Source organism: Leptinotarsa decemlineata, unplaced genomic scaffold (genome assembly GCF_025532065.1).
Source record: "Leptinotarsa decemlineata unplaced genomic scaffold, Ldec_3_MD MMD2_P_RNA_scaffold_12, whole genome shotgun sequence".
NCBI lineage: Eukaryota > Metazoa > Arthropoda > Insecta > Coleoptera > Chrysomelidae > Leptinotarsa > Leptinotarsa decemlineata.
Window position 1 is genome coordinate 3,717,013 of NW_027412526.1, and position 13,198 is coordinate 3,730,210.

Here is a 13,198-nt window from a genome sequence, read left to right on the forward strand (position 1 = left end):
AAGTACTTTTACTTGACTGAAACCTCTAGCGTGGAATTGAGCTATTGAACACACTTTTTTCTATAACCAAGTTAGCACAACCAGGAGATGAAATAAATTTACCAAACTTCAAATGGCTTTCTGCCAATACTAACTTGGCTTTTGAAAAATTGAAACGGACTAATTCATTTTCAATGGTATGGGTTCAATTTCGGTATTTGATTTGGAAATGAATATATGCGTGTTATGGAATCAACTGGTAAGGAATTAGTTTTTGTCAACTCCCGGTTGAGCCAACTTGAATAATGAAAAGACTGCTCTAGTTCTTGAGAGTGTTCTGTTGAGATGCATAAGTTATGCGAACATAAATAACTGGAACTCTCTAAAAACATGTATTGAATAATTTGCTTCTTTTCGTAATCTCAAAGAATGAGAACTTAAAAAAATCTCAGCCTATGTACAGAAAGTTCTCGACTCCTCAAACATATTTTTTCAGCCTTTATCACACTTGCATGCCTTCACTCAAATATTGCATAGTTATCTTGCATTCAAATCACTTCTACTTAATTATGCCACGATAAACCGGAGAATGACTTGATAACAAATAACGAGGTATTCCAGGAAATTATCAGTCAAGCAAATGAATATGAATTTGCCACATTTTCGCATATTGCTGATAAAAATGTATATATATAAAATTTTCATTCGCAAGGCGCTAGCGAGAACCAAAAATGTCGATCACAGATACTTGCTTCTTTTTCGCAATAGCCTCAAATTTATTTTCCGGTATAACTCCGGAAGAGTTTAAGCTCGAGTACCAATGGACCCACATCAACTATACCTGGACGTCCAGGTTCCAGTACCAAGATGCAGTGAGTAGTGAGAAATACATCCCGGAGAATATTTTCCCGACTGGTGTGAAATTTCACGGTGACAGATTGTTCTTAGCCACCCCTAGCTACAGAAAAGGCGTCCCCTTCACTCTAAGTTACGTGCTGCGTAGCGCAAAAGACAAGACGAACACACCTTTGATCCCGTTTCCAAATGCTGTGCTTCACAGGGAGAACAACTGTTCCTATCTTCAGAATGTGCAGACTCTGGAGATAGACCGGAAAGGAATCATGTGGGTATTGGACGGGGTCAGAATGTCCGGCACTACCAATTGTCCTGGAAAGCTCCAGCAATTCGATCTGAACAGGGGCGGAGTCTTGATTCACACTTATGTTTTCCCAGACGAAATATGTCTCCGCAATGGCTGTTTCTTGAACGATTTGGTAGTCGATGATGAGGATCATATTTACATAACCGACGCTTCCAATATAGATCCTGGTCTGGTGGTATATTGCCGCACCGACAATAAGGCTTGGAAGTTCAGAGATAGCTCCATGTTTCCGCAGAAGGACGGTCCCAAGTATTCCATCGACAATTATCCTGTGCTGATTCCCGTTCCGATAGACGGTATTGCGTTGTCTCCCATTCCTGGAGACAAGTTGAAGAAAAGCAGGGTTGTCTACTATTGCCCGTTGACGGGATATGACTTGTTCAGTGTGGCTGCAGGTAATTTTCATCGCATTGCATTATCTTTCGTCTCTTTGTCCCAATCAATAGAAGAAAATACTTGGTAGTATAGCCGCAAAAAAATAAGTATGTACCCCATAACTCTAAAAGTGGGAATTCCATCTCTGTAATGTGACAGACAAATATAGAGAGGTCGACTAATATAGGAATGTAGGTTTTCAGGGCTGGCGTCGAAGTTTGGGTTTGTTTCCGAGTTTTACCGTGGTCTTCTTTGGACCCCAGCAAAACTCGGAAACCAACCAAAACATTGACGCCAGCCGTGAAAGTCTATATTCCTATGCTACTGATTTAATTAATGGGTAACTTGTGAATAATAGCAGCATTGTACTGAGAAGAATGACATTTTACGCTGAATAATCTGGAGAAATTCACTGTTTCATGTAATGTCATTGTTGGCCTTGAAAACTCTGGAGAAACCCCTACTCCTGTGCCCCAAGCCATACTATTAAAGGAGATATTTGCATAATAAATGGCATAGTAGAGACTAAGCTTTGCCATTATGTTTATGACGTAACTGGTCTCATTTAGATTTTTGCAAGCGCGCTGCCCTGTATGTGAATTTCAATTCATATCATACTTCACACATGTTCCAAGGTATTCTACTTCATTTCCAATAGAAATACCATCAGACATACATGAATCGTCTATTACATCGCGCCTTGAGTGAAATTTCAATGAAATCAATTTGGATTTGTTGAGAATCAATTATGATATCCCTCCGATATAGTGTGACAGATCGTTCACTTTTTGAGATTTTGAAACCGGCCCATTGCAAGAAACAATCAGTGTTCTCCACATCATATAAGATTTACTCCAATTTATAATGTTTAGGGAATTCCAAACATGATCATTTTTCCAATCAAATCTTTCAGCTTATGGAATCAAAGGCTTTCGATGAAACGAAAGACATCGATTGAGCTGAGTTGTTACGAATTATTTTAGTGTAACCATAATTAAGCAAATTATAAGTAGCTCTTTGGATAAATCTGCTGGCCTCTAGATGTCCACAGGCCACAAACCTGATGTAAATCCATCAAAGAATATCCATTCCAAGTCCACTGTGGGATATCTTATGGACATCCTTTTCATGTGCAAGGATATAACGACCTGAACATGAATTGGATATCCATGAGATATTCATAAGAAACACCAATGAACAATAATATTTGTATGTACTATAGTCCTTACAGAGAATACATTTTCACATTTCCGTAAAAGATTAGTAGACGAATATTGGAATGTTTGTGACTATGATCCTTACGACAATAAACAGTTTTCCTTCAGTTTGACAACTGGTAATTAAACCTAGATGTCGCCCATTCCGTGCTTCTCCCGAATGTATGCAGCTCAGAAACCACACAGTTTTCAGTCGTTTATTTTTTGTTAACAGATATCCTCCGAAACGAAACCCTGCACCACAGCGGCCTCTTCAGAAACTACATTGTTCGAGTGGGGAAGAAACAGGGCGCAACAGATGGCATGATGATGGACAACACAGGAAACTTGTATTACTCCCTCACTTCCCACAACGCCGTGGGAAGATGGAATATCCACGAATCCTTCGACCAATCCGAGGTCATCTACAGAAACAACAGAACCTTAATATGGCCGGACGCTTTCGGCATGGACCAGAAAGGGTATCTGTATGTCATGGCCAACCGAGCTTTCGACTATCTCGCACCGAACGTTGAACTCAACTTCACCTCGGAAATCAAGTTCAGGATATTCAAGTATTACACTGGCAGCAGGAGTTATTTGTATCCTAATTTTTGAATTTTTCGCGTTTTTGAGCCATTCCTCGAAGTTTTAAAATAACATAATTGCGAAATTATATCAGTAGTTTTTTTTTTCAAAGTAATCCATCGTAGTGTGGGCCATCACAGCAGAAAAATTTGTTTAAAATCTGTTTTAGCGTTAATCAGCTGTCGCCCCCATATGAACGACAACTCTCAGAAGTTGGGAAACTTGTGCTAGCTAAGAACTAACGAGGTCTTACCTTTTAACGTGTGATTCCTAACACGTACATACAAAAATACAAAAACACGCCAATAAGTTTGTTTGTGGGGGGACCTGTTATGCAGTTTATTTATGTTTGGGGTTATTTAGTTACGTAGGGAAACTTCCTTCGGAGTCCCTTATTTTTGTAAATTTAACAAGAGATATGTTCCTGAATATTCTTCAAAATGATATCTACCCAGCCAGTTAGCAAACAGTTTCTTTATGATATCCCGATGCCAATATTCAGAAAATCTCGTCGATAGTCCCATTATCTAGATCTACACGACATTATAGCTGAACTTTTGTAGCACTCCTGGACATCGTCTATCATTTATTCCTACCTCATTCCAAAGATGATGTTAGCCTACCCCCGGAATATATTTTGCTGATGTCCAAATATGATCCGAAGGATACCTCAATTCAGTCAAATTAAGACGTTCAAAAGTGATACTACGGAAATTTATTCGAGTAATACGCTGTCTGTTCGGAAAATGAGGTGAATTTTCATTTTTCTCGAAAAATATTCATTTATTCCCCAATTTCTATTTTGTCCCCCTCAATGTAGACCCTCTCAGGTATAATACATTTGTGCCAACGTTTTTTCAGTCCTCCAAGCAGTTCTTATATGCACTTGTATGCCCTTGCGCTCTCAGCGGTTCAATTTTTATCTCCTTAATCGTAGCAAAACACTGTCCTTCTATGGGTCAGGAAAGAATCGCAAGGGGCCAAATTTGGAGGATACAGTGGCTTGGGCATGATTACGGTACCTATTGTTTTTGGTCAAAAAATTACGAACATGCAATGACGAGTGAGTAGGTGCATTATCGTTTCACAATACTGCAATTTCAAGATAATAGATAGATAGATAGATTACTAATATCATTGCACATATGTTCAATTATTTAAACGATAGGTTTCGAAGTCATTTGATAGGTTGAAAGGACGATACAACTGAGTAGCCTCCTCGATCAGCCGACTCAAGTCCTTTAGACTTTTTGTGGGGTCTCATGAAAAACGAATTGTTCAGTACTGAACTTGACTAATCATTAGGTATTGTATGTTGTGAAGTCACACAGCAAAGGTTCAAAAATGTACGACAACTGTTCTGAAATAATTATGAATGCTAATAGTTGCACATTATCTCCTAAATGCTTTTAAACTGACATTATTTCTTTAACAATATCATGAACATTTTATGATTAGAATGTTTTGAAAATAACAAAATGAACTGAATAATTTTAAAAGTCGTTTTTCAATAATCGTGTTCCAAAATTAGATATTATCAATTCTCAGGAATACTCCAAATGATAAGAAAACAATTTTAATGAAAATACAGCTTATTCAAATTGCAATATGGCATTTTACAAAACTGATATTGTTTTCCATATGAAGATACATTCATGAGTATAGAGGTGATAATTGGTATTATTGGTCAGAGACGTTTATACTCGTATTTCAGTTGTACCTAAGTAATAGAAATAAAGTATGATTTGTATGATTGAGTATAATTATCATTTGATTGCAGATCTTTAAAATGAACATAAAACTGCAAACTACTCAAAAACGGTTATTCCGATTTGTTCTGTTAAAAACAATTTCTGGAAGTGGCTAATATTTTTATGACGTGAAAATATTATGGCGAACATAAAATTTTTGGAAGTGGTTAATATTCCGGTGATCCAAAATGTATATTTGCAGATGTTCAATATACTGGTGACTTGAAAATAATTTTCGGAATTCTAATATTTCGGGGATGTGAAAATAATTTCTGGCTATGTTGAAATATTTTTGTGAGTGACTGATCTTCCGAAGTAAGAACAATTTTTGAGATTGTTGCTAATATCCGGCGACGTGAAAATCATTTTAAGTTGGTTAATAGCCCGCCAACACTAAATAGCACACTAATCGCAATAGCAACACTATAACGCTTGTGTATTTATAGGATATATTCGATTAAAACAGACCATCTTCAGATACACAAACTAACATTTTGAATAGACGAATAGAAAGGTTTTTACTGCTTCCTAGTTCATCATGTGTAAACCTGAGTGAAACATAGGCCGGTCTATAAAGTTTTGTTAGAAAGTTCATGGCACAAGCAAACTTGTCGGTATTTGCTCAATTTACTGGCCGAGTGAATTTATGTTTTCAAATATTGCCAAGAAAATTCATCGTCAGATGCATTTCATCTGGTCACCCTAGCCTTGATTCCTCCCCCAAAAAACAAGAACTCCATTAACACCGATGTTTTTATCATTAGAACTAAGTCCTTAAATTTATTTTCGGCAACTGCAGAGGCAACCTATCTATATGACTATCACAAATTATGACTACAGATTCACAAACAGCAGTTGATTAAAATAATCAAGTTTTCACAAAAACAGTTAAACCACTCTCTTTTTTATTGAATAACTATGATTAAAATCAGAGACTTTCATCATTTTTTTTCATCTGTTTGAAGTTCTCCGTGGAAATTTTTATTTTTTCATATTGTGAAAGATGAAAATCCCCAGAAAGGTCGATAAAAATTATTTTCATCTTGTATAATCAACATACTGAACATTTTCTCTATCGACATCTGTATCAGGTTAACTTCGATTTTGACAACCACTCGCCCACCCCATTTTCCTTCATTTATGAGCATTTACGTTATTTTATTGTTCGCACTTTACATCTACGCAGTATTTTTGGACGAAGAGGAAGATTGAGTAAGCAATATCCTTCAACTCGATAAAAAAAGGAAACGGCTCGTTTTGGAATGAAGGTGAGCCGGTCTGACAACGCGTTGACAGTTCTAAAACGACATTCCTTTTCAGAATAGACAGAAATTAACAGTTTCAGAGAAAAATTTGGCGAAAACAAAGTGTGATTCAGAAACCGACGGTTGTCTGGACATAAGAGTCAGGAGAAAAATTTCCAGTAACCCACTGCTGCAGAAAAACATAAATTTCCTTCAGGCCTACAACAATCTCTTTCGAAAACCGTCTTGCAACCAAATAGGCGACGCAGACTCCTACTTTAGACAAACTCTTAGAACCGAGCAATTTGATTTGATTCGGGATCTGAACTTGAGCCATTTGGTGAGATCGGCGAAGTCCTTCGAAGGATTGAATAAGGTTAGTGTTGACAAAATGGTTAGCTTTCGCGTCCGAGGTTTTCAGTGTCACTATTAAATATAATATAGAGCTGGAAAAGCACAGGTGTTAGTTACCCGTATACATGGCAGAACTACACATACCGGCATTTCATAATGAACATTTTCCTCTTTCACCCTCAATATATTCCGTTGTTCTCAGAGGAAACCCCGATCGAAAAGAACCCTACCGTCTGCGAAAAAAACTCCGGAACACCATCACGACCTACCCCCATTCTTGGACAGTTACGAACACGTCGAAGAAAAGGAGCTTCATCTGAAGGAGCTTTTCGTGCCGGACATAAAAGAGAGCGACAGCGAAAACGACGAAAACGACTACTATTCTCCGTTAAACGAGCTAGAGGAAGTTGAAGAGGTTCCCGACGAAGGGGAGGGCTCTGTTACAGAAGATAAGCAACTCGAAAAGGTTTGGGAGGATATCCACAAACTTGAAGAAACTGAGGAGTTTACTCGGGCTGAAGAAGACGTCGAAAAAGAGGTTTGGGGAGTTAGCGTAGTTGAGGAGGATTTGTTTCAGCAAGACTACTACAAAGAGGTGGGGTATTGAGAGATTTACTTAGAAACTGACACACCACTAGCGCCCAATTATAAACTGATAAACAGAGTAAAATATGAAAAAAAACTTGAGAGCAATATTATTTATTTTGATGAATTCTGTTAATAGATTTTCAAGAAAAATTAGAAAATTGTTGAACTTAAAACATTCCTTCATAAACGGAAACTTTTGTGAGCATGACAGCAACGTCTCTGGTTCATGTGAAACCCAAATATTTATTTAATAAACTTGATTTTCAAGGAGCTCAACGACAAAACAATGGCCGAAGATGAAATCACGTTCGACGAGGAGGAAGAAGAGTATCCAGATGAGTTTCTAAATGATCCCGACTTGGAAGAAGAAATGAACACATTTGCTTCGGAGGGAGAAGTGAGTAGATACATTATTAAGTGGTGGAGTAACTCTAAGAAAATACGGTTACTGTACTAATTAATTGTGGTGAATGACTCAATATTTGGCGAGTTCAAGCTTTGATTCTGAGGACTTTAAATGCGATTCCTCATTACTCGATCGATTTGTTTCAACTCAATGATAATAAATGAAGTGAACTTTATTAATCATACAGGAAGAAGATGAAATGAGAGAGGTCGAAAAAATGATAGAAAGGGCCTCCAAAGAACTCCAGCAGGTAGTCGAGGAGAACAGGGATTTGATGCAAACCTTGAACGTGAGTTATATAATCCACATCTGTAAAAGTATCAACATTGGTCTTGAATTTTGAATATAAGCCTGGCAAAAATGTATTTATTTCATATACCTACTTGCCGTGCATCTATGCCTACCGATATTCGGTGATTTTAGGAGGAAGAAGGTATGGGAGAGGAAGAAGAGGTGACGGGAGAAGAGGAAACTAAGAAAGAGGAAGCAGAAGTAAAAGAGGGTGCCACTGACAAGTCTGGCGGGGGAGAAGGTAAATACAGTATTTAGAAGTACTCCTCAGTTTGTAATTTTAATTTTAATTGTCGTGGATCAATTCCAGGTGGCTCCGTTTTCAAATATGATGCAACCATAGACAGCGCAGTGCTGAAAGAATTGGAGGATGCTGAAAAACAAGCGAAGGAGACTGCTAAAATCATCGAAGAGCTGAAAAACAGAGTGATGGAGTTGTCGAAGAAGGAGCGAATGACGGAAGAAGAGGCGAAAGAGCTGGAAGAGAAAAACCAACAGTTGAGAGCGCAGATGATGGTTTTCGAAGAGAAAACGAAAAGGATCCAGCAACTTTTAGGTGATGAAGTATTTTCATCTATTGGTCTATCGTGCCGGATCACCCTTTCGTAGTTGCCTTCCGACATCTTTTGATGATTAAATTCATCGTTTTCAGGTCAGACTAATCTTTTTGAGGATATGGCAACGATAAAACCTGCATTGCAGAAGAAGCATACGGAAGATATATTGCCCAAAGTTATCGTGTGTGGACTGACCGAAGAAAATATACCCAAGATATTGATTTGCAATAACAGTAAGAAATGTACACCAAAATCGGTCGCAGATAAACCCGTTGATTCTCCGAGGGTGAGTAAGAACGGGAAGCATCGAAAAGCTGGGATTTTTTCATCACGGCGAATATTTTAGCGGTTGATATTTGTTAACTTGGATCTACTGGCCATTGTTTCAATTCAGGATAGCTGAAACACACCGAAAATTATTTTTTTTTCAGACTGAGATTGCGAAAAAGCTGAACGAATGTTATTGTATGCAGGAAAAATTAGCGGCAGAAAACGCGGATTTGGAAGGAAAACGGTAAATATGACTAAGTATTTGCTTTGCCCTGTATACTCATAGTTGATAGTTGTTGATAAACGTCATAAACTCATCAAACATGTCACATCAAATTTAAAAGTCGGTCACCAACTCATTCCACTTTTTATAACTATATCATCGTAAATTAAATTCTAGTGGAAATTTCTAAAATCATTCATCCAGGTACAAACTTCAATCGGATCTTGTTAACAAGGATCAGACGGTAGAATATTTGCAACGGCAACTTGGCAGTCTCCAAACCGAATTACGTATGGTCTGTAAAGAAAATTGTACACTCAACGAAAAATTGCAGGTAAATATATACTCGTCTGCGTCAGAAAGTGCGGTAGAGCAGAAGGACACAAGTTTGCACTTCTTATCATTTGTGAAATATGTACGTTTCAGAGCATGTCAGCCCCCACTTGCGGACATATAAAGAGTCGCCCCTCATCACCTAATCAGAAGCAAAAGATGCCTTGCGGAAAAGGAAGAGGTGTCTGTCCCGCAGACGTGGAAGCACGTTTGCAAGAATACTCTGAAAATACTCAAAATTTAGTAAGTTGCCTCAATTATTTTCATATTTAGTTTGGTGGTACTCACATATTATGAACTGAAGTGTTGAGTAAGTCATCTTCAGCCTAGGCGGTATCAAAACATCACAGTTCGAATCGCACCACCATAAATCATCAAACGTTTGATGTATTTTTTTTGTCTGAACAGGAAAAGCAACTGGGAGATATGGAAGCGGAAGTTAAGGGCATGCACCAAGAATTATTAGCGGTTCAGAAAGAACGGGAGCATTTAGAACACCACAGAAAGATGTTGTGCCAACCACCACCTCCTTGTCCGATGACGCCCTGTCTTCCTCATCCTTGCATGCCGGCACCCTGTGAACCCAAGCCGGTAAGTTCAATACGTTTGACCGAACAATTCTGATCGTTTCATATTTGGGTAGACGTTTATTCAACTTTTTTCCTCGTTACTTTTTCCTTCGGAAGTTCCATGCGAATTCGCTTATAGATGTATAGAATATAGTTTGGTAATGATCTTTTTAGTTTTAGATTGCATAAAACAACGAAACCATACATTGAACATAACTATATTGTTAGCTTTCTATTGAGGAATGATCATAAAACATGATATGGTTGCATTTGATTCTAATGAAAAACAACATAAAACTTTTATTCGTTCAATTTGAAATATATTCTTTTGTGTCAAATTTCACAGTTCCACCCACAACATTCATAATTATACCAAAGAAATAGAATGCCTTTGGAATATAGCGCAGATGAACAAATATCATAATCGCTGTAGACCATTCACAGTAGCGACACATAACTTTTAATCATTTACTCAATTATGAAAACGTATTTTCTTTTTTTTTTTTTCTCAACTACTCGAATTTGCATATTTCCCAACAAACAATGTATAGTTACATAATTGATAAAAATTATTTGCACTATTTGAATCACAAATAATATTTTTTTATATTACAAAATTGCAATACAACTCAATATATGGGACTAAATACACAAGCGCGACATAAGTACGAGTTCTGTGTTCCCACCATATAGGAAACTGGCAACGCAGCAAATTCAGTTGTTTTCAAATGGCTCTTGTCTTCAACGCAAACGGCCAAGACTCTGAACATTTAAACCTGTGAAATGTTGCGGTACATAATAAAATCTTTCCCTCCGATGGAAACATTACTTTGCAGAAGAGGTCCAGCAATATTGTATATCCATGTGGTTTTAGTTGGATAACTTATTGAATTTCATATTTTGATCTTTATCCATAAACAAATTCAATTTCAATCGAATGTCTCGAGATTTATTAAACCACTCGGCTCCAGAATACTGTCAGATGTTCATAATTTATCTTCAAGTTCAATGTACATGAGAGTTCTATCTATGTTTCAATGTTTCAGCCCTGTTCGGATCCCCAACTGAGAGAACTGAAAGAACAATATAATAGGCTTCAAGACGACTTCAAGAGTAAACTGACCGAAGTCGGTGGATTAAGAGCGGACAATGAAAAGCTGAAGGAGAAAACGAAACAGGCTGAGGAAGCGAAGAAAAGTGCCGAAGAAAAATTAAAGGAACTAGAAACTGAGTTGAAACGCCTCAAGGGAAAAGGAGGAAAGGTGAGTCTGTAAGTGGGTCTGTTGACTGTTGGGTCTTGAACCGCATTTTCTCAGGGAACAAATTCTAAGGAACAAATGATAGAACTGGAACAGCAGCTGAACGTAGCTAAGCAGAGGTTCAGGGAAGCGCAAGACGAACTGGAAGAGCTTAGATCCCTAGTCGAAGACCAGCAGAAGCAGCTCGATGATTACAGAAATAAAGTGAGTGTTTTTGATAAAGTTTTGAGAGATCAGCGTTAACTGTTTGAATCGTTATGTAGTACTTAGAGGCTCAGCAACGAGTCGAAGAACAGTGCAGACAAATTGACCTGATGGAGATGGACTACCAGCGGATAAGTGAGCAGGTCAATTTGGAAATTCAAAGAGTGAAGAACCAGTTTCAGGAAAAGTTGCAGGAGTTGATGCCACTGCCGGACATTCTCAAGTCGACCCAGATGAAGTTGCAAGAGGCGCAGCAGATGCATTTGCTGGCCGAGAGGAATAACGAGGCTATCGCTAAAGAATTGCAATTATATAAGGTACGAAGTTCTAAAACATAACGACTGATCCGTTACCCTAGAATGAGTTCAGGAATGCTTATATGATATTTCTTTAGGTGAATGTTCACGAATATTCGAAACACACCCATGGCTTCTCCTCCTGATAAAAGATGAGAAGCTATAGGCAAGCCTTCCAAACTCACACAATGAACTCTACTCCGACTCTACATAAAACTCTACCTTGTTCAAAATTGTTATTCTATTCTCACATATCTCAAATATCTTTGAAAGCTCTTTTCCTCCAATGGATATATTAAACGTGGTGATGAGTTTTGGAGAGTATCCTGGTGTTTTCATCAAATGTCCGATCAGGTATTTCAATAGAACGTGTTTGGGTGATAAAACGAAATGCAAGGTCTAGAAAATCTGCGAAAAACTGGTACAGAATCCGAAACCAGATTAAAATTTTGTTAGATACCAGCCGTGAAAGCCCACTGAGTTTTTTTCAACACAAACGTAACTTTTAGAAGCTAGTGAATCACTTGAAACTAAAGTACCACAGATGATTCAGAAGTCAAAGGCAGATTGATCGAACATACTCATATGTTCTGCACACATTATTATTGATTTTCCTCTCGACTCATCTGTATAACTAGAAAGTTTCTCTTTTTTCTAGTAACAGTAAATGAACAATTTTTAATTTTTTTTTCGAAAAATAAAGGAATACGTAAAATGGCTTACTTGTGAATGAATAAAATGGCTCTTGTTATCAGAGAAGAACATAATTTTCATTGAACTGGTTTGGCATATCCACAAATTTCACGAATTTTTAATATTTTCTGATTGAAGGACAAGATATCGGCAATGACGAGCCAAATGGACGAAGTCCGCAGCGACCAGCAACTAGGAGAGGACAAAAAAGCATCGCTGCAATCGAAAATCGAAGAACAGGAAGCCCAGCTGAAGGAGATGCAAGAAGAAAATGACAAGCTGAAGAATGACCTGCAGGACCTTCAAGAGAAATCCGACGAATTCGAACGAACCGCAGAATCGAGAATGCACGAAATTGTTCAGCTAGGTAGCCAGCTGGAGAGCGTACGCGAAGAAACGGCCAGGCAAATAGCTCGAACCAAAGACCGGTGCGAAATCGTACGGCGATCCATGCAGAACCAAATTTCAGACCTGGAGAGGCAGCTGGCGCAAAGCAGAGCCATGGCGAAGGCCGCGCAGAAAGACAGAGACGACATTAGACAAAAAATGCAAGCCCAAATCAATAATCTGAACGAGAATTTCGAGGACGCGCAGATGAGGATAAGAAACCTTCAAGGGCACGTCAACTTCCTCAAGAACTCTTACGGTAATGTCTATCCTGAGAAGAGTGAAGTGCCTCCCAGTGCATTGCCGGATCCCTGCGACTGCAGCGCCGATTATTAATGTTTGAGGTGGCGAGCTGTCTAAAAGTGGAGCTGGAGTCGTATTTATATACAGTTTTTTATTTTTATCTGGTACAGAATAAACATTTTACATTTTAAATTTACATTTCATATGTTCACGTGCAAAGTAACAGTGAT

At 38.1% G+C, this 13,198-nt stretch overlaps 2 protein-coding genes across 3 annotated transcripts; both read left to right on the forward strand.

The window, feature by feature from the left end:
- The first annotated feature begins 652 nt into the window (after window positions 1-652).
- LOC111505909 (protein yellow) lies at window positions 653-3,388 on the forward strand. The gene is made up of 2 exons (XM_023160805.2): window positions 653-1,536; window positions 2,948-3,388. The coding sequence occupies exons 1-2, from the start codon at window positions 711-713 to the stop codon at window positions 3,328-3,330; spliced, it is 1,209 nt and encodes a 402-aa protein (XP_023016573.2). The 5' UTR covers window positions 653-710; the 3' UTR covers window positions 3,331-3,388.
- Window positions 3,389-6,135: 2,747 nt separating this feature from the next.
- Window positions 6,136-13,160, forward strand: LOC111505906 (uncharacterized). Of its 2 annotated transcripts, none has more exons than XM_023160801.2 (16): window positions 6,136-6,319; window positions 6,372-6,671; window positions 6,852-7,244; window positions 7,506-7,634; window positions 7,831-7,932; window positions 8,067-8,175; window positions 8,245-8,490; window positions 8,587-8,777; window positions 8,923-9,005; window positions 9,189-9,318; window positions 9,411-9,560; window positions 9,726-9,908; window positions 10,933-11,148; window positions 11,203-11,349; window positions 11,409-11,666; window positions 12,477-13,160. In XM_023160801.2, the coding sequence occupies exons 1-16, from the start codon at window positions 6,314-6,316 to the stop codon at window positions 13,059-13,061; spliced, it is 3,228 nt and encodes a 1,075-aa protein (XP_023016569.2). In that variant the 5' UTR covers window positions 6,136-6,313; the 3' UTR covers window positions 13,062-13,160. The 2 variants fall into 2 exon arrangements, with proteins under 2 accessions (XP_023016569.2, XP_023016570.2); XM_023160802.2 differs by having other exon boundaries at window positions 6,852-7,187.
- Window positions 13,161-13,198: the final 38 nt, after the last annotated feature.